Source organism: Canis lupus, chromosome 1 (assembly GCF_003254725.2).
Source record: "Canis lupus dingo isolate Sandy chromosome 1, ASM325472v2, whole genome shotgun sequence".
NCBI lineage: Eukaryota > Metazoa > Chordata > Mammalia > Carnivora > Canidae > Canis > Canis lupus.
In genome coordinates, this window is record NC_064243.1 from 99,153,102 (window position 1) to 99,173,807 (window position 20,706).

Consider the following 20,706-nt stretch of genomic DNA (forward strand, 5'->3'; position numbering starts at 1 on the left):
TTGGAAAACCATCTTGGCCATTTCTTTTTTTCTTTTTTTAAAATTTATTATTTATGATAGTCACAGAGAGAGAGAGAGAGAGAGAGAGGCAGAGACATAGGCAGAGGGAGAAGCAGGCTCCATGCACCGGGAGCCCGATGTGGGATTCGATCCCGGGTCTCCAGGATCGCGCCCTGGGCCAAAGGCAGGTGCCAAACCGCTGCGCCACCCAGGGATCCCCCTTGGCCATTTCTTAATGTACTTAAAATGTACACCTACATATGACCCAAGAATCCAACTTCCAGGTATTCATCTGATGTAAGTCCATAAATGTTCTCTAATAGGTCAGAGAGTAAATATTTCAGGCATGCTGGCTACATGGTCTCTGTCATAATTATCTCACTCTGCCACTGTACCATCAAAGTGACTATAGACAATACACAAAGAAATGGGCATGACTGTATTCCAATAAAACTTCTTTTTTTTTTTTTTCCAATAAAACTTCTAAAAAATTAGGCAGCTGGTCTGTGAACCAGTTTGCCTATACTTGCCTAAGAGAACTGAAAACTCACATTCACACAAAGCGCTATGCACAAATGTTTACAGCATTTCTATTCATAATAACAAAAAACGGGAAACAACCCAATGTCCCTCAAAGGGTAAATGGATAAGCTGTGGAATTCTCATACAATACACTACTATTGAGCCATAAAAAGGAAAAACCTATTGGTACATGCAAAAACACGGATGAATCTCAAAGGTATTACCTTGAGTGAAATAAGCCAGTCTTAAAGTTTACACACCATGTAATTCCATTCAGAAAAGATAAAAACTATACAGACGAAGAACAGACCAACAATCATCAGAACATATATAGAGAGATTTTATTTATCATGAAAGACACAGAGAGAGAGAGAGGCAGAAACATAGGCAGAGAGAGAAGCAGACCCCTGCGGGGACCCCAATGTGGGACTCGATCCCAGGACCTCAGGATCACGCCCTGAGCCAAAGGCAGATGCTTAACCACTGAGCTACCCAGGCGTCCCTAAATATTTCTGAAAAGAGAGAGAAGGTAAATTATAAAAAATAACTGAGAAATGACCAGTCCTGACAGTGAGATGAAAGACCAACAGATGGGCTGAATAGCAGAGGAGACATAATTTGAATAAATAATTGTGCTTTACTGGAATATATATGTAAGGAGATAATCTAGAATAATTATAGGAAAAACTGTTAAAAATGTATTTAAAAAAAACAGGAATATTTTTAAAAGACACAACTTTTACAAATGACAAGAACTGCCCATGAAAATGAAAATTCAGTGGATGGGAGTTAAAAAGCAAATTAGTCAGAACATAAAGAAATAATTTCTGAACTGAAATACAGATCTGAACAATCATGAATAAATACAAAGATACAAAGAAATAGAAAGTGTAAAGGGTAAAACAGATGCAGAAGATGAATAGTGTGTCCCAAATTCTGGAATGAGAATTAGGGAAAAAAAAAAAAATCAATAAAGAGCTCCGCTTCTACTTAGGATATAAAAAGCCTCAGAGAAGACCATCAGCACATAATATCAAGCCAATCTGAATATTCCATAAAACCATACCCTTTCTTGAGTCCATTAGAGACCCAAAGTCACAAAGCAACCAAGTAAATAAAAATTTTCTCCCTCAAAGGAAAGACATGACACAAATTGTTCACTCTTGGCTAAACTTAGGGGAGGATAGAAGCCCCCCCATACAAACAGGTAGCAAGAAATTAGCTTCTATTTCAGCAAACCTTAGGGACATGTATGAGATAGCATGTCTTTTTGGAATAGATAGGAACCCCAGGCACAAAGGGACACCACCAGAGAAACCAGGGTCCTGTCCATGGCACAGAAATGAAGAGGTGATCAGTCACTGCTAGGGAACCAAATGAGGCTAGAACTCTTCTCTTATGGGTACCAAAATCCCTGAACCACTAAAAAAGAGGCAGCAAAGCAATGAAGAAAAAAAATCCCTTCCTTCCAAGGGAGGAGCACAAGTCAAACCCATCCGACTTTGGTAGAAGGACAGAAAACACTCCTGTTACCAAGACAAAGATCCACTGCTTCAGGAAGAGGGGCAGTGGCAGAGACCACCTGTTCCCTGGGAGGGCCCAGAGACCCACTGGGCCCAGGGTCCCACACTAATACCAAGCATCCATCTGCTACCCACGAGGAGAGGGACAAGGAACTCTCTCCTGCCCAAGACCAAGCCCAGATGCAGGCTGGCTTTGGCTACACTGGGAGGAGAAGCAGGAACACTGAGGAGCCCAGAGTGGCAGTGGATCATGAAAATACAGAAGTCCCATTATTCCTACCGTGAGCATAGCACGAGTAATAAGCATCTACAACTGCTACTGGGGGAACGTCCAGTGTGTGGAGAGACGTTCCCATAAGAAAGGCAGAAAGAGGGCAGCCCAGGTGGCTCAGCGATTTAGCGCCAACTTCAGCCCAGGGTGTGATCCTGGGGACCCAGGATCAAGACCCACATTGGGCTCCCTGCATGGAACCTGCTTCTCCCTTTGCCTGTGTCTCTGCCTCTCTCTCTCTCTCTCTCTCTCTCTCTCTCTCTCTCTGTCTGAATAAATAAATGAATGAATAAATAAAATCTTTAAAAAAAAAAAAAAAAAAGGGCAGAAAGCTCCTGGAACACCGAGGAGAACCCTCCAGCTCCCAAAACCCCATTCTAAGCATAAGGAAGAACTGAACTTGAATTTGCCTCCACAGCTGGAAGAATTTGAAACCTGTGGTGATATGGAGCCTGAAGACAAGGAAAACAATCAAAATCCCAAACACAGCTCAACTGCTGAAAACCTTTGATTAACCTCACACTAACAGCATGATAAAAGAAATGTGTCCACTTCTCAACATAAACACTATTTGCTTCAGTCTCTGTTTTCCACAGATAATGTCCATTATACAATTAAAAAAAAAGAAAGAGGGATGCCTGGGTGGCTCAGTGGTTGAACATCTGCCTTCAGCTCAGGTGATGATCCCAGAGTTCCAGAATCAAGTCCCACCTGCTTCTTCCTCTATGTCTCTGCCTCTCTCTCTCTGTGTCTCTCATGAAAAAGTAAATAAAATCTAAGAAAGAAAGAAAGAAAGAAAGAAAGAAAGAAAGAAAGAAAGAAAGAAAGAAAGAAAGAAAGAAAGAAGAGAAAAGAAAAGAAAAAAGAAAAGAAAAGAAAAGAAAAGAAAAGAAAAGAAAAGAAAAGAAAAAAAAGAAAAGAAAAATCATAACATACAAAAATTCAGGAAAAAAAAAAAAAAAACAACCCAGATTCAGCAGAATCAGGTTCAAAGATGACCCAGACATTGGCACTATCAGACAGGGATATTAAAATAACCTTGATCAGAAGTCAAAAAGACAAAAATAAGAATGGAAGGTGCCAGGGGCTGAGTGGAGAGGAAGATGGGAAGTGACTGATGCATATTGAGTTTCAGTTTTACAAGATGAAAGGGTTATGAAGATAGATCATGGTGCACACACAGTTAAATACATTCTGGGGGTGCCTGGGTGGTTCATCGTCTACCTTCAGGTCATGATCCCAGAGAATCCTGGGATCGAGTGCTGCATCAGGCTTCCTGCTCAGCACTTCTCTCTCTCCCCACTTGTGCTCTCTTAGATAAATAAAATCTTAAAAAAAAAAAATCCTGAATGTATTTAACACTACTGAACTGTACCCTTAAAAATGGTTAGAAGGTAGTTATATGTATTTTACCATAATTTTAAAAATGAGGGAGGGAAAAGGATCTAGTACAAAGATATATGAAACAGTATTGTATCTTGAATGTGGTGGTAGATTTACAAAGCTACAGAAGTGATAAAATTGCATAGAACACACATACATAAGTGTTTATAAAAATAGTAAAACCTGAAAAAGCTCTATGGGTTTTACTAATGTCAATTTTCTTTTTTTTTTTTTTTAATGTCAATTTTCTGGACGTGTGGATATACTTTAATGACATGAGACATAACCATTGTCAGAGGCTCGATGAAGGATATGTAGAATCTCCTTGAAAAAAATGTTTAATAACTTCTTGTGAATCTATAATTATTTCAAAATTAAAACTTTTAAAATGTGTGTGCCAAGATATGAAATAAGATTGGTAAGATATTGATAATTGTTGAAGGTGTGCAGCTACAGGTTACTTATACTATTATTTTTACATAGATATGAAAACTTCCAAAATGAAACACTAAAGAAAAAATAGCTATGATCAATATGTTAAAAGACCTAGTGGAAAAGTTGTACAAATGCATCAACAAGTGGGGAATTTCAGTAGAGAGAGAGAAATTAAAAATTAAATGAGGGACACCTGGATAGCTCAGCGGCTGAGCGTTTGCCTTCAGCCCAGGGTATGATCTCAGAGACCTGGGATCGAGTCCCACATCGGGCTCCCTGTAGGAAGCCTGTTTCTCCCTCTGCCTGTGTTTCTCTGCCTCTGTCTCTCATGAATAAATAAAATCTTAAAAAAAAAAAAATTAAATGAAAATCCTAGAAATAAAAACATAACATTAGGGACGCCTGGGTGGCTCAGTGGGATGCCTGGGTGGCTCAGAGGTTGAGTGTCTGTCTGCCTTAGGTTCAGGGCATGATCCTGAAGCTCAGGGATCCAGTTCCACACTGGGCTCAGAAGAAGCCTGCTTCTCCCTCTGCCTCTGTCTCTGCCTCTCTCTGTGTCTCTCATGAAAAATAAATAAATCTTTAAAAACATGATATTAGAGGTGAAGAATTCTTTCAATGGGCTCACTGGCAGGTGGGACTTCAGCTAAGGAAAGAATCTGTGAACTCAAAGATAGAGTAATAGAAATTATCCAAACTGAAATAAATGCAAAGAAAAAAGAAAGAGTAAAAGAAATAGAACAAAGCATTCAAACCCTGAGACAATATACCAAATGCCCTGATATATGTGCAATGAGCACTGCAGAAGAATAGAAAACAGGACAGAAGAAGTATTTGAAAAGCTGTGGTTTAGAATTTTCACACTAACACACCCTAAAAATAACACAAACTGTGGAAAAACATTAAAAGGTTTCAAGTCCCAAAAGACAAAATTAACAATTACAGCAGACTTCTTGTCATGACCTATATAATCCAGAAGACACAGGAGGAGTATCTTCAAAGATGTGGAAGAAAAACTGCCACTCCAGTTGTCAGTCGTCAACACCACATTCCTAGTTTTCCTCCCACCTCTCATACGGTTGTTCCTAGTCCAGTTTCTCTACTGGACCCTCTCTTCCTTCAGCAGTACAGTCAGAATTCCACACGGTCCCCTATTTCTCTCTATTCTCTCCATAGGCAATCTCATTCCTCGAGTGCAAGGCTTTAACTTCTACCCACTGGCAGAAAACTCTGGGGGTCCATCTCCTAGGGCCTCACGTACTTGGCAGGCCTCATGTCAGAGCACGCCCCAGCTGGCACCCTGCTCCAGTCACTCTCACCTCCTGTCAGTTGCTCACTGACAGCATGCTCCCTCCTTGCACAGTGCCTACACACAACTATTGTGTCGAGGACCTCTTTGTTAGTTTACACCTACACATTTTTCAGATGTTGGCTCAATTTTCAGGAAATGATGCTGTCTGTATTCTCCACAAAAGTCAGATTCCTGATGCAGGCTTCAATAACATTATGTAACTCTTCTCAGCAGCACTGAGCACAGCCACAATTTTAGATTTCTACCATTATTTACCTTACAACTTCACCAATAGGCTATAAACCCCACATGTATCAAAGATTTTATCTGTTCTTCCTCACATTTTAATGCCAAGCACACAGTTAATCTGTAACACATTTTCATTGAATGAAAAAAGGATATAGAGACTATGGGCTTAATATATAAGCCATATATATGAAATAAATATAAGCCATTATAATGTTATACTTTCAGAGACATTTTGATATTTACTTATCAAAAAAAGAAAGGGTAAACTTAAAACTGTAGAGTGAAAACAATCCCTAAAAAAATAAAAATTTACAATATCTTACCTAGACACAAATTCACTTAATTCTGAATATTCGGTGGGCTCCATTATTATGTTGAGGTCAGTAATAACAGAAGACAAACTCTCCTTATTCTAAAATAAAAAAGTTTATATATCAGAACGCAATAAACATTTAAATATAAAGACAAAAATAGTTTTAAAACATGCAAAATGAAATGCCATCAGGCAATAGGAAAGGTAATCAAGAAAAGGCATGGAAATTATTGGTTATTTGTTAAAAAAATAAAATCAGATCTTTACTCCAGACCAAAAACCAAAATGAACTCCAAATGACTTACTTAAATGTAAACACTAAGACCATAAATATTAACAGAAAATACAGACATTTAACTGATTACTGAATAAAGAACTTTCTAAGCAAATAGAAAAAACATAAGCAAATATAATCACATAAAAAACTCAATATTTATATATAAATGACTTTACAACTAAAAAAGAAAAAATAAACGAATGAAGATTTTTTACCATAAACATGACAATGGGAAATGAAAACTGAAAAGAACTAAAGTAAAATACATGAATTAAAAACTCAAACGAAGGGGATCCCTGGGTGGCTCAATGGTTTAGCGTCTGCCTTCAGCCCAGGGTGTGATCCTGGGGACCTGGGATCGAGTCCCACATCGGGCTCCCTGCATGGAGCCTGCTTCTCCCTCTGCCTGTGTCTGCCTCTGTCTCTCATAAAAAAATAAGTAAAATTTAAAAAAAATAAAAATAAAAAATAAAAACTCAAATGTAAAAACTTACGTGGAAAAAAATATTCAATCTCACTAGGAAAAAGACAAATGTGAATTAAACCAAGGAGATAAAATTTTTACCTATAAAATCAGTTTGACAATGCATATTTTAAAATATGCATATTCTCTGTACCAGCAGTTTGACTTCAAGCGTTGATCTTAAGATAGCAAGGAATGAGCACAAAGACTGTGGCTGCCAGCCCAGGTGGCTCAGCAGTTTAGCACCGCCTTCAGCCCAGGGCCTGATCCTGGAGATGGAGGAATCGAGTCCCACGTCAGGCTCCCTGCATGGAGCCTGCTTCTCCCTCTGCCTGTGTCTCTGTCTCTGTCTCTCTCTCTCTCTCTCTGTGTCTCTCATGAATAAATTAAAAAATCTTAAAAAAAAAAAAAAAAAAAGACTGGCTGCCTATTACAAAACCCAGAAACAATTCTATATTCAATACTGGGGATTGTGAAATAAAAAATATTTTTATCTATAAATTCAGGTTTTCTCCGTTAGTAATTTTTCTTCTATAGTTGCCTATCTTGTTTCTTTTCCTGTTTTCATAAAAATCATATTGACTCTTCATGGTCTTCCAGATGATTCTTTTCAATTGCTCTTGCAGGTGATTTTTCAAGATTGTCCTCTATATACACCTCCTGGTTATTTCCAAAGTAGTTCTCAGCACAATAATCAGCTGCTGCTTCTTTCTTTCTCTCGGCTCTCTTTCCTCCTATTCAATTTTCTTTACATGTTTTCATCTGATAGTAAGAGCAGGTTTATAGAGTGTGTTCCTGTATTTCCTGGATTCTTTCAAAATGAACTTATCTTCACTTCCTTATTAATTCGTTTCATGACAGTATGTTTGCATAACTCCTAAATGAAGATTAAAAACACTTGGCACCACATTTGCGCTCTTGTCTGGGGCTACTATGTGTTCATGGGAATAGATCTAGCAACTTTCAGTGTTTCCTAAGAACAAAGTCAGTGGACACTTCTTGACACTTCCCATTTGTCTGGGCACTCTCTGACTTGTCTCTGTACTTTTAGTGGCTAGAGAAATAGAAACTGATATCTTTGTTTAGTTTTTCAGCTGCCTGAAGATACAGTGGAAACTGTTAGGAACAGCTACAGTTTAGGTAGACTGGCTGTCTGTGTGCATCTACCACCATATCTAATCAAAAACAAATTCCAAAAAAAAAAAAAAAAAACCAAATTCCATAGACACTCTTACAACTCAAAATAAAATGACAACCCAATTAAAAACTGGGCAAAAGACCTCAAATAGATATATCTTCAAAGAAGTACAAATGGGCAGACAGCAACTGAAATAATTCCTAACATCATTAGTCATCATCAGGTCATTCCATTTGACCCAGTAATTCTATTCTATTCTTAGATATACAGCCAAATGAAAATATATGCCTTCTTATACACTTACACATGAATGATTACAGCAACATTAATATCCAAAAGATGAAAACAGCCCAAATGCCCATCAACTTATAAATGAGTAACAAAATTGTCATATATCCACACTATGGAATATTATTCAATCACAAAATGAAAAGAATGAAGTAATGATATCTACATGAACAAACCCTGAAAACATCAATCACCTTAAGTGAAAGAAGCCAGTCAACTTAAGTCTATAGTTCTCATTTTTCTCTAAAACTTAAGAATTGTGGGTACAGACATCAGGAAAAGATCCTATTAACTTTCCATAATTTATATACTGCTAATAAATTTAGCACACTGCATCAGACATCAATGTTTTTTTTCATTTGGGTTTGAATGTCAATATATCAGGTACATTTTCCTTAGAGCCTGTGATATGGGATTATATTATTTTTTACTAATGTATAACTGACAAAGAACATATTTCAGGTATACAACATAATGACTCAGTATATGTATATATTGCAAAATGTTCACCAAAGTCTAATTAACATTCATCACAATATATACTTACAATTTTTTTTGTAAGATTTTATTTTTAAGTAATCTCTACACCCAACATGGGGCTTGAATTTACAACCCAAAGACCAACAGTCTCATGCTCCACTGACTGAGCCAGCCAGGCACACCACAAATTTTTTGTTAAATGATGTTTTAAGGTTTAACCACTTAGCAATTTTGAAATAAGCAATTAAGTATTAACTACAGTTGCCATGGGTCCCCATGACTAATTTAAAGCTAAAATTTTGCACCTTTTCAGTCTCTTCACCCACATTGCACACAACCCCAGTACCCGGCCTCTGGCAACCATGAATCTGATCTCTTTATCTTTGAGCTTTGTCATTTTTTTAATGTTTTTGGCTTTCTTAGATTCTACATATAAGTGAGATCATATGGTATTTGTCTTTTCCTAACTTATTTCACTTAGCACAATGCTCTTATAGTCCATCTAGGTTATCACAAACGGCAAGATTTTATTGTTTTTCAAGATTTTTTTTTTTAATCTGAGAGAGCGTGTGTGCGCGCACATGCATACATATGTGCACATAAGCTGGGAGGGGACAAGCAAAGGGAAAGGGAGAAGCAGCCTTCCTTCTGAGCAGGGGGCCCAACATGGGGCTGGATCTCATGATCTTGGATTCATGACCTGAGCTGAAGGTAGACGCTTAACTGAGACACCAAGGAACCCCTCATTCTTTTTTAATAAATGAATAATATTCCAATATATGTATCACATTTTCTTTACTCATTCATCTGTGTATGGATACTTGGGTTGTTTCCATATCTTGGCTACTGTAAATAATGCAATGAGCATGAGAGTACAGATATCTTTTTTAGTGTTTTTTTTTTTCCTTCAGATAAATACCTGGAAGTGGAACTGCTGGATCAAGTGGTAGTTCTATTTTTAACCTCTGAAGGAACCTCCATACTCTTTTCCATACTGACCACATGAACTTACATTCCCACCAACAGTACATAAGGCTTCCCTTTCCATCCTGGCCATTACTTTTTATTTCTTGTCTTCTTGATAATAGCCATCCTAATAGGTATGTGGTGATATTTCATTGTAGTACTGATTTCTATTCATTGACTTTTTCATGTTTTCACATATCTGTTTGGCCATCAGTAGGTCTTCTTTGAAAAATGTCTATTCAGGTCCTCTGCTCATTTTTATTTATTTATTTTTTTTCTTTTTCTCTGCTCATTTTTATTTATTTTTAATTTTTTCCTTTTTCTCTGCTCATTTTTAAAACAAACTAGTTATTCTGTAATTGAGTTATGTGAGGTTTTTTTTTTTTTAAGATTTTATTTATTTATTCTTGAGAGAGAGAGAGACCGAGAGAGAGGCAAAGAAACAGGCAGAGGGAGAAGCAGGTTCCCTGCAGGAAGCCCGACATGGGCCTCGATCCAAGGACCCTGGGATCATGCCCTGTGTCAAAGAGAGAAGCTCAACCACTGAGACACCCAGATGCCGAGTTATAGTAGTTCTTTACAGATTTTGGGTATCAACCCGAACCCCAACCCCAACAAATGAATTGGCAATATTTTCTCCCATTCGGTAGGCTGACTTTTCATTCTGTTGATGGTTTCCTTTGCTGTAGGGAAATGTTTTGGTCTGATGTCCTACTTGTTGATTTTTGCTTTTGTTGTTTTGGCTTTTGGTATCAAACAAAAAAATCCACACCAGGGTACGTCAAGGAGCTCACCACCTACGTTTTCTCCTAGGATATTTATGGTTTCCAATCTTACATTCAAGCCTTTAACCCATCTTGAGTTCAATTTTGTCTATGTTCTAAGGCAGTGTTCCAGTCTCACTCTTTTACATGTGTCTGACCAGGTTTCTCTTTTTTTTTTTTTTTTTTTGATAGTCACACACACAGAGAGAGAGAGAGAGGGGCAGAGACACAGGCAGAGGGAGAAGCAGGCTCATGCACCGGGAGCCCGACGTGGGATTCGATCCCGGGTCTCCAGGATCGTGCCCTGGGCCAAAGGCAGGCGCCAAACTGCTGCGCCACCCAGGGATCCCTCTGTCCAGGTTTCTGAACACCATTTAGCAGTCCTTTCCCCACTGTATGTTTTTGACTATCAAATTAATTTACCACATAAGTGTGGGTTTACTTCTGGGTTCTCAATTCTATTAATCTTTTCATGTCAATACCATACTGTTTTGATTACTACAGCTTTGTAATACAACTTGAAATCAGGAAGCATCATGCTACCAGGTTTGTTCTTTCACAAGATTTCATTGGCTATTAGGGATCTTCTGTGGTTCCATACCCATTTTTAGAATTCTGTTTTCTATTTTTGCGAAAACTCCCACTGGAATTTTGACAGAGATCGGACTTGAATTCATAGATTCCTTTCAGTACCATGGACATTTAAAAAATATTAATTCTCCCAATCCATGAGCACAGACTATCTTCCCACTTATTTGTGTCTTCTTAATTTCTCTCATCAGTGTCTTAATAGTTTTCAGGTCTTTGATCTCCTTGGTTATGTGTATCTCTAGATGTTTCAATCTTTTTGATGCAATTGTTTTTTAATTTTTCTTCCTCATAGGTTATTATTAGTGTACAGAAACAGATTTTTGTATATTGATTTTGTATCTTATAATTTTACTGAATTCATTTATTAGTTCTAATAATTTCTTGCTGGATTTTTTAGAGATTTATATATAGAGAGAGTACCATGTCATCTTCAAATAGTGACAATTTTACTTCTTCCTTTCCAATGTGAATTCCTTTTACTCCTGTTTCTTCCCTAACTGCTCTGGCTAGGATTTCCAATACTATATTGAATAAAAGTGGCGTGGGTAAGCATTCCTGTCCTGTTTCTGACCTCAGAGGAAAAGCTTTCATCTCTTCACTACTGACTATGATGTGGGTTTTTAATATATGCCTTTATTATGTTGTGGTATGTTCCCTCTATACCTAATTTCCTGGGAGTTTACATAAAAAAGGGATGTTTGATTTTTGTAAAATGTCTTTTCTGTCTCTATTGAGATGATCATGTGATTTCTATTCTTCATTTTGTTCATGTGATATATCACATTGATTACTGCAATTATTAAATCATTTTTGCACCTTGGAATTAACCCCACTTAACCAAGATGTATGATCCTTTTAACATACTGTTGAATTCAGTTTGTTAATATTTTGTTGAGGGTTTCTGCATTTAGGTTCATTGCAGATATTGGCATGTAATTTTATTTTCTTGTGGGCCTTGTCTGATTTTGGTATCAGGGTAATGCAGGGCTCCTAAAATGAATTCATGAGCCTTCCCTCTTTTTTCTTTTATTAGAGAAAGTTTGATATTAATTTTTCTTTGAATATTTAGTAGAAATCACCAGTAAACCTTTCTGGTCTTGAACTTTTGTTTGTTGGAAGGTTTTCAATTCCTGATTTAATCTTACCAGTAATCAGTCTCTTCAGATTATTGCTTCTTAACTCAGTCTTGGGGGTTATAGGTTTCTGGGAATTGATCCATTTCTTTTAGATTGTTCAATTTGTTGGCATATCATTGTATTATTTTCATATTTTCCTTTCTATTTTTGTGGTTTCAGCTTTAACATCTCTTTCACTTCTGATGGAGTTCTCTTTTTACTTGGTGAGTCTAACCAAAGGTTTGCGTATTTTTGTTTATCTTTCAAAGAACTTGCTCTTAGTTTCATTTGTCCTTTCTACTGCCTTTTTAGACTCATTTATTTCTGCTTTAAGCTTTATTATTTCCTTCCAACTTGGGCTCCATTTGTTCTTATTTTCTAGGCCACTGAGGTATTAAGGTAGGTTGTCTAAAAATTTTTGTTCTTGAAGTATAAATTCATAGCTATGAACTTCCCTCTTAGAATTTCTTTAGCTGTATCCTATAACTTTGCTATGTTGTACTTTTATTTCCCCTTGTCTCAAGGTATTTTATTATTTCTCATTTACTTAGTTAACCTATAAATTTTTTCATAGCATGCTGTTTAATCTCCACACATTTGTGAAGTTTCCAGTTTTGTTCTTGCAACTGTGGTCAGAAAAGATACTTGCTAATCATCTTAAACTGTCGAGACTTGTTTTGTGACAGAACATTTAATCTATCCTGGAGAACGTTCCATGTGCACTTGAGAAGAATGTATTCTGTTGTTTGTGAATGGAATGTTCTGTATGTGTATGTTAAGTCCATCTGGTCTAACCTGTCATTTAAAGCCCAGGTTTCCCTACTGATTTTCTATCTAGATGATCTACCCATTGATGTAAGGGGGGTATTAAGGTCCGCTACTATTACTGTACTGCCGTCCATTTCTCACATTAGGTCTGTTAATATTTGCCATATATTTAGGTGCTCCTATTTTGGGTACACAAATATTTACAAATGTTTTATCCTCATGTTTATTAACCCCTTTGTTGTTATATAACACTCTTCTTTGTTTCTTATGAATCTTAAAGCTATTTTGTCTGATGTAAGTATAGCTATCCCAACTTTCTTTTGGTTTCCATATACATGAATATCTTTTTCCATCTATCCCTTTACTTTCAGTGTATGTTTGCCCTTAGGACTGAAGTGAGTCTCTTGTAGGCAATGTATAGATGGGTCTTGTTTTTTTTTAATTCATATAGCCACTCTACATTTTTTGATTAGAGAATTTAGTCACTCTACATTTAAAGTAATTAATAGGTAAGTACTTACCGTCATTTTGTTATTTTCTGGCTGTTTTACAGTTTCTCAGTTCCTTTCTTCTTCTCTTTCTCTCTTATCTTGTGGTTTGACTTTCTTTAGTGGCACACTTAGATCATTTTCCCATTATCTTTTGGATATCTACTACAGGTTAATGGTTTGTGGTTACTTACATATAACTTGTATTTATAAGTCTAAGTTGATAACAACTTAAGTTTGAACACATAATAAAGCTCTACATTTTTACTTATCCAAATAAGTTTACATCTTTTTATCATGAGTATCCCTTAACTAATTATGTATTTCCATCTTTTTTTTTTTTTAACTTTCACACTAGATATGTTAAGTGATTAACTCACTACTTTTACTATAGATTTGCCTTTACCAGGAGATTCATACTTTCATGTTTCCATGCACTAATAAGGACCCTTTCTTTTCAGCTTAATGAAGTAGTCCCTTTAACATTTCTTATTAAGGTCAGTGGTCAACTCTAGGTTTTGTCTATCAGGAAAACTTTTCTCTCTCCTTCAATCTGAATGACTTTGTAAGGGAAAGTATTCCTGATTGGGAATTTTTCTTTTTCAGAACTTTGAATAAACTGTGATACTCCCTCCTGGCCTGAAACATTTCCACTGAAAAATCTGCTAAAAGTCTAATGAGGGGGTTTCCTTGTTATTAACAAACTGCTTTTCTCTTGTTGCTTTAAGATGCCCTCCTTTTTTAACTTTTGACATTTTAATAATAATGTGCCTTGGTCTTTTTTAAGTTCATCTTCTTTGGAACTTTTTGGGATTCCTGGGTCTGGAGGTCTGTTTCTCTCTCAAAGTTAGAGAAGTTTCCGCTGATTATTTCTTCACATAAATTTTCTGCCCCTTTTTCTTTCTTCTGAGATTCCTATAATGCCAATGTCAGTTCACTTGATCTTGTCCCATAAGACCCTTAAGCTATCTTTCCTTTATTTCTTATTTCTTTTTGCTTCTCTGATTGGGTCTGTTCCTCTGCCCTGTATTCAAGTTCACTGATCCTTTCATCTATTTAATTTAGTCTGATGTTGAACCCCTCTACTGTATTTTTCAATGCAGTTATTATATTCAATTGTCATTTCTGTTTTGAATGCTTTTTTTCTCCCCTCTTTGAAGTTCTCACTGTGTTCACCCATTCTTCTCCCAAGTGCAGTGAGCATCATTCTGATTGTTACTTTAATCTCCTTTCTGTAAATTATTATCTCCATTTGATCAAGGTTTTTTCTAAAGTTTTATCTTTTTCTTAGTTTGGAATATAATTCCTTTGTTTCTTCATTTTTTTTTTTTTTAATCTGAGAAAGAGAGAAAGAATGAGCAGTGGGGAGGGGCAGAGGGAGACAGAAGCACACTCCCCACTGAGCAGGGAGCCCGACATGGGGCTCAATCCCAAGGCCCTGAGACCTAGACCTGAGCTGAAGGCAGATGCTTAATTGACTGAGCCACCCAGGTTCCCCTTTCCTTGACTTTCTACATTGGTTTCTATGCATCACATGAAACAACTGCTTCTCCCAGTCTTGTATGGTTGGCCTTACACAGAAAATGAAACTTATCGTTCAATATTGCCCTAGCTCTTGATTGTCTCTCAAATTTTTATCAGTATTCAAGGAGCCTATTTTATTTATTTATGATTTTTTTTTTTTGAGAGGGAGAGAGAGAGAGCTTGCAGTGGGCAACAGCAGAGGGAGAGGGACTAGTAGACTCAATGCTGAGCATGGAACCTAATGCAGGGCCCAATCCCAGAACTATGAGATCATGATCTGAGCTCAAATGAAGAGCTGGATGCTCAAACAACTGAGCCACGCAAGAATCTCTATTTTTAATAGTTCTGGTAGTTGAGGATGTGCCAAGACCAGATATTAATTAAAAATTTCTCAGGCAGCCTGGGTGGCTCAGCAGTATAGTGCCGCCTTCAGCCCACAGCCTGATCCTGGAGACCCAAGTCAAGTCCCACATCAGGCTTCCTGCATGGAGCCTGCTTTCTCCCTCTGCCTATGTCTCGCGCCTCTCTCTCTCTCTCTCTCTCTCTCTCTCTGTGTGTGTGTGTGTGTGTATGTGTCTCTCATGAATAAATAAAATCTTAAAAAAAAAAATCTCTACTTTGGAATCATTCTGTTTTACTGGGTTTCAGGAAGAGTAGTTATAAAAACATTCTTAGCCATTTTCCCTACAAACTGACATTGAACTAATTTATTATACTGCATGGAATTTAAACACTGACACATGTTAATTCTGATGTTCTCACACCAGACAGTATATCCAGAGAATGGAATTGTATATTCCAGTGACCTCTGATAATAACAGCTGCGACAAGATGGATAATCATTCAAGCTCCCTTGATGTATTTCCCTATAAACTAAGGGGGTTGGGGTTAATAGTCTATAAGGTCACTTATGGTTCTCACATTGTATTACTGTGATTTTATTTAAACAATATTTTCTAAGCAGGATAATTAAAAACTAACCTAAATGATAAAATTTTCTAGTGGTTAAACATCTCCCTCTAGTGGAAATTCTGTTTTAAAAAAATGTTTAGGATCACAGAAGATTGTATCTTCACTTTTTTCCCTATTAGTCTCAACTATAAAAATCTGCCCAATGTGTAAAACGGTAAAACCATTTTAGAAGGCATTTTGGTAATACCAGGATTTACATGTACATCTCCTATGACCTAGAAACTCTACTACTCTAAAGGCATATTTACACAAGTAAGCCTAGAATATGTGAGGATTTGCCTTTACGTACTAAGTTTTTAAAAATTCTCATCAGCTCATTACATTTGAATTCCAAGCGACAAAGAAATATAGATAGTCCCTTGATTCCTACTTCTCCAGAAAAGCCCAGGAGTCCCACATGTGACTTAATCCTAAAACCTTCCTTACTCGAGAGTTGTTTATTTGTAACATCTTTTTCTTTTTCTTTTTCTTTTTTTTTTTTTTTTTTTTAAGATTTCATTTATTTATTCATGCGGGACACAGGGGGAGAGAGAGAGAGGCAGAGACACAAGGCAGAGGGAGAAGGAGGCTCCATGCAGGGAGCCTGATGTGGGACTCGATCCCAGGTCTCCAGGATCAGGCCCTGGGCTGAAAGTGGCACTAAACCACTGAGCCACCCGGGCTGCCCTATTTGCAACATCTTACTTAGCAATCTGTTTCTCAAGAAAAATCATAAAATTGGAAAGAGAGACACCAAGTATTTTTAACATATAGCCAGGGAAAGTCTGCAGCAAATTCAGTAAAACTGAGCAGTTCAAAGATTCCTATTATTTTGAAATGTGAATAACAACTTACCAGTATTTTAGAGATTTACCAGTTCCTGTACTCTTTGTCTATCAAAGAATATCAACTGTTCCTCTTGTAGATTTTTTTTTCCCTGCATACCCCAAAGCACATTGGACAGAAACTACTGATAGTTCCCAATACTTATACTTCTTTCTTGCACCAATTTTTCACTGTTCTCAAGGCCATGTATAATGCAACCTGAATTTTCAGGCTCCCTTGATACATTATTGGCCAATAGAATGCAGGTGAAATGATGGATGTTGCAACTTCTAGAAAGTATCCTTCAACAGAAAAGATAAGCCCTTGTTTGCCCTACCCCCTCCCCAACACCTGAAGTGATCATCACACCATGATTTGGAAGCCACATGGGTAATGGCAGAGCCTGAAACTCATAAAGTCACCATACCAGGTCTTGAAAACTTAGCTTATAATTTTGTGTAAGCAACAGAGAAACCTCTAGTACTTCTAATACTTTGATCTACCTTTAAGTTTTCTGTTGTATGCAACTCAACTAATTCTTATTTAGCATGTGAAATGGTAGTATACCTTTAAGCCATTACTAAATTGTCACAAAATTTTCAATCATGCTTTGGTGGTAGGAGATCATAATATTAAGCTCAATATACTATTAATAACGACATTAGGTATGGAGTGGTGCCACCATTGCCCGGTAGAAGGCAGGGAACATGGTCACTGCAGCAAAGCCCACAAGGCTCCCATCTTGTGTGTATTGCTTCACGTAGCCACACAGGACCGGCAAGCCAGATCACTATAGAAGTTGCCCAGTGCCAATTCATGATGAGAATGCCAATGCAGCACATCGTAGTACAAAATATATCCCCAAATTGTGATGTCATCCTTGAGCTGACTCATAATGAGACCAAACTACCACGGATATTTTCCTTCAGAGGCTTAAGGTAAGCAAAATATGCAACTTAAACAAAATGAAGTTTAAAAACTGCAGTCTATTTTATCTCTTAGACCATAGCCTCACTAATGAACAGGCTAGTCAATCTTTGGGGATAATCCATTCTGGAATGTATAGCTCTACTGAGCAGCTGGTTCACCTCAATTTCAGAGGACTAACCTCTTTTCAGCTGGACTTATGGACAAGCTTCCCAAGGATGAGCCTAGTTTTGCTAACAGTCTAGCTACTCTCCAGATAACCCATGGAACAACTGTAAAAGATAAACACCAATAGCAAATATAGTCCACAGGACCCCAAGGCTACTAGGATGCTCCTGAGAAGTCTCCCGGGCAATGTCTACACTGTCAGTACAGATTTCTCAGACATGGAGATGGACCTTGGGCCTATGATTCCACCAACCTGACATGGACTGTAGGCCCAAGTCATTAATGGAGGCTAGAATGCAGGGGAGTATGTGGTATATCACCATTCTGACTTTAAGATCTCATTAGCACCACAGAGAAAAAATTCAGCTGGTATAACTACGCAACCCTTTGCAATGGGACAACATCCAGGAGTTCCTGGGGAACCCAAAAGAGAAGCATGGGGGTCCTGGCACAGACTCTATCCCAAATGAGATCAATCCATTTGCATCCACATTCTATTTCAGTCTTTGACAGATGATCTTTGAGGTAATGCAGAATAGTAATTTCACCTTGGTGACCCGACATAGTCCTAAGGCCTGGTGACAACCTGGAAATGTTTACCTCCCATGCCCTGTGTCATATCCTGCTCAACCAGCTTTGGCAATGGTACACTATGAATGTTCTTAGTCACTTCAGCAGTGTTAAAGGGAGAACACTGCTGAGGTGGGAGCAAGTTGGGAGCTCCGTCATCAGATGAGGGGCCTAGACATCCCTCAGCCCCTTCTCAGTCTGCCAGGGCCAGAGGTGGCAACCAGGGATAGGGACAGCCCAGATAACTGAAAGTAAGCACTCTTGGCCAGTTGAGGGGGCTGACACCTTAAAATTTAGGGCTGTTTTTGTGGCTGAGGACAAGGATCAGGAATTCTAGCACATGACTATGAATGTAAGCAAGCATCTTGTCTGTAGGACTTGGGTTATGCCAACTGGTCTACATCTGCTTTGGTTATCCAGTAAGTTGAGGCCAAGAGAGCCTGCCTGCCTGTCCCTGTGTGTCTTTTACACATACTCCAAGTAGGCCTAGTTTACAAAACCAACTGGTTGAACTGTTTTCTGCTATCAAAGTTTGTGCCTGGGCCAAGTCAATTCTTGAAATCATGTCTGGATCTCACAATTCTTAGAGCCATATTTTGAAGGTTTCTGACCCTGTTCTGCCCAACTCTGGACATACGCTGCACATTATCATTCTGTCTGCTTTCTGATTTTATGCAAAGTCTTAGCCAGTACAGATGTTCTCAGACAAGTATCTTGTTCCTGTGTTGTGTCTTAGCAGTCCTGTATAACTTAGAATAACCACAAACTAATTTGGAATCTAAGCCACAGCCCCAAAGAGTCTTCAGGTGATTGTGGTTCCAAATGAGAGGCTCTGAACAGGAACTCCCAACTCAGCTGCTCCCAAACACCTGCTCCACAGAAAAATGAGTGAGATAAACATTTTGTTGTTTTAAGCTATTAAATTTTGGGGAAATTTGCTAAGCACCAGCAGATAACTAATAAATAATAGATAGCTGGCATAAACCACGGAGGGCATCCAGGACTATTGCCATGACATCGGGACTTGCTCTGAGAGAGTAGGAGAAACTTGCTATCTGCCTTCCAATAAAACACATAGAACATCAACAAGACTCTTTCATATGCAATTGCCAGAGCAGTTATACTGTTAAAATGGTATCACTTTGCACAAGTGTACAAGAAGGTCCTGAACCATGAACTTCTCCTCAGCTCAGCCACTGCTTAAGGCTGGGGTGTGGGAACTGCCTAATCACAGCAGCAGAACCTCTGTTACCACAATATACTCCATTTACCTGGATTTCCAGAATCTCAAATTCAAGTTGAAATGTAATCATGTGGCAATTTCCTGATAATCTGTGTTTCTGCAGAACTTTCTTTATACCTATTGATCAGAAAAAAAAAATTTATTTGCAAGTAAGTTTCCTTCAAATATCTATTATTTAATTTTGTGTGAAAATGTATAATACATACGGGTATATGTATGAGAGTGCATATTAGTATTTACATTGCAAATACCTGGAAAACATGTACCAAACTGATTTACTTCTGCAAAGTTAACTTGTTACTTTTAATCTAACTTCTCAATTATACTAAAGATTTTTTTAAGATTTTTTATTTATTAATTCATAAGAGACACAGAGAGAGAGAGAGAGAGAGAGAGAGAGGCAGAGACACAGGCAGAGGGAGAAGCAGGCTCCATGCAGGGAGCCCGACGTGGGACTCGATCCCAGGTCTCCAGGATCAGGCCCTGGACTGAAGGCGGCACTAAACCGCTGAGCCAACTGGGCTGCCCTATACTAAAGATTATAGTAAAACATGCTAGTATAGGGGTATCTCGGTGGCTCAGTCAGTTGAGTTTCCAACTCCTGATTTCAGCTCAGGTCATGATCTTAGGGTCGGAAGATCAAGCCCCACGTCTGAGCATGGAGCCTGCTTAAGATTCTCTCTCCCCTCTCCAAAAAAAAAAAAAAAAAAGATTCTCTCTCTTCCTTTGCCCCTCTCCCCACTTGAGCTCTCAAAGGAAGGAAGCAAGCAAGCTACTATAATCCTACACAAGTTTGAATCATAACTGTTGGATTGGGTTTTTTCCAACACTCTCTGATTCTACTTAAAAACACTAAATGGAATCCACCTATTTATCTTTTACCTTTCAAAATTTATACTTCAATGCGTAAGATGCCCTATTCCTGAGCATACAACTCCATACTTTTTGAGATGTTTCCTATGTAACCACGACCGAGATAAAAGATACAGAAATTTAAAAATACACCATAAAATTGCCTCATCCCCTTGGCCAGGTTATATACTACCCACCCCCCAAGAGATAACCACTAGTCTGACTTTAAATCATCTAATTTTGCTAACAAAGGCATTCTTAGAAGAGCACAACTCTGCAAGGATAAAGAAGAAAAAGGAGAGTAAGTTAAGTTCGGAAGCT

At 37.9% G+C, this 20,706-nt stretch overlaps 1 protein-coding gene across 4 annotated transcripts in view; it reads right to left on the bottom strand.

Annotated features, from left to right (window-relative positions):
• LOC112644913 (centromere protein P) overlaps window positions 1-20,706 on the bottom strand; it is a 218,030-nt gene that overhangs the window by 180,665 nt on the left and 16,659 nt on the right. For all 4 annotated transcript variants that reach the window (XM_025423686.3, XM_025423687.3, XM_049094876.1 and 1 more), the window contains 2 exons: window positions 19,562-19,650; window positions 5,998-6,086 (listed from right to left, as the gene is read on the bottom strand). In XM_025423686.3, the coding sequence (XP_025279471.1) occupies window positions 5,998-6,086; window positions 19,562-19,650 (178 nt within the window). The remainder of the gene's footprint in view (window positions 1-5,997; window positions 6,087-19,561; window positions 19,651-20,706) is intronic.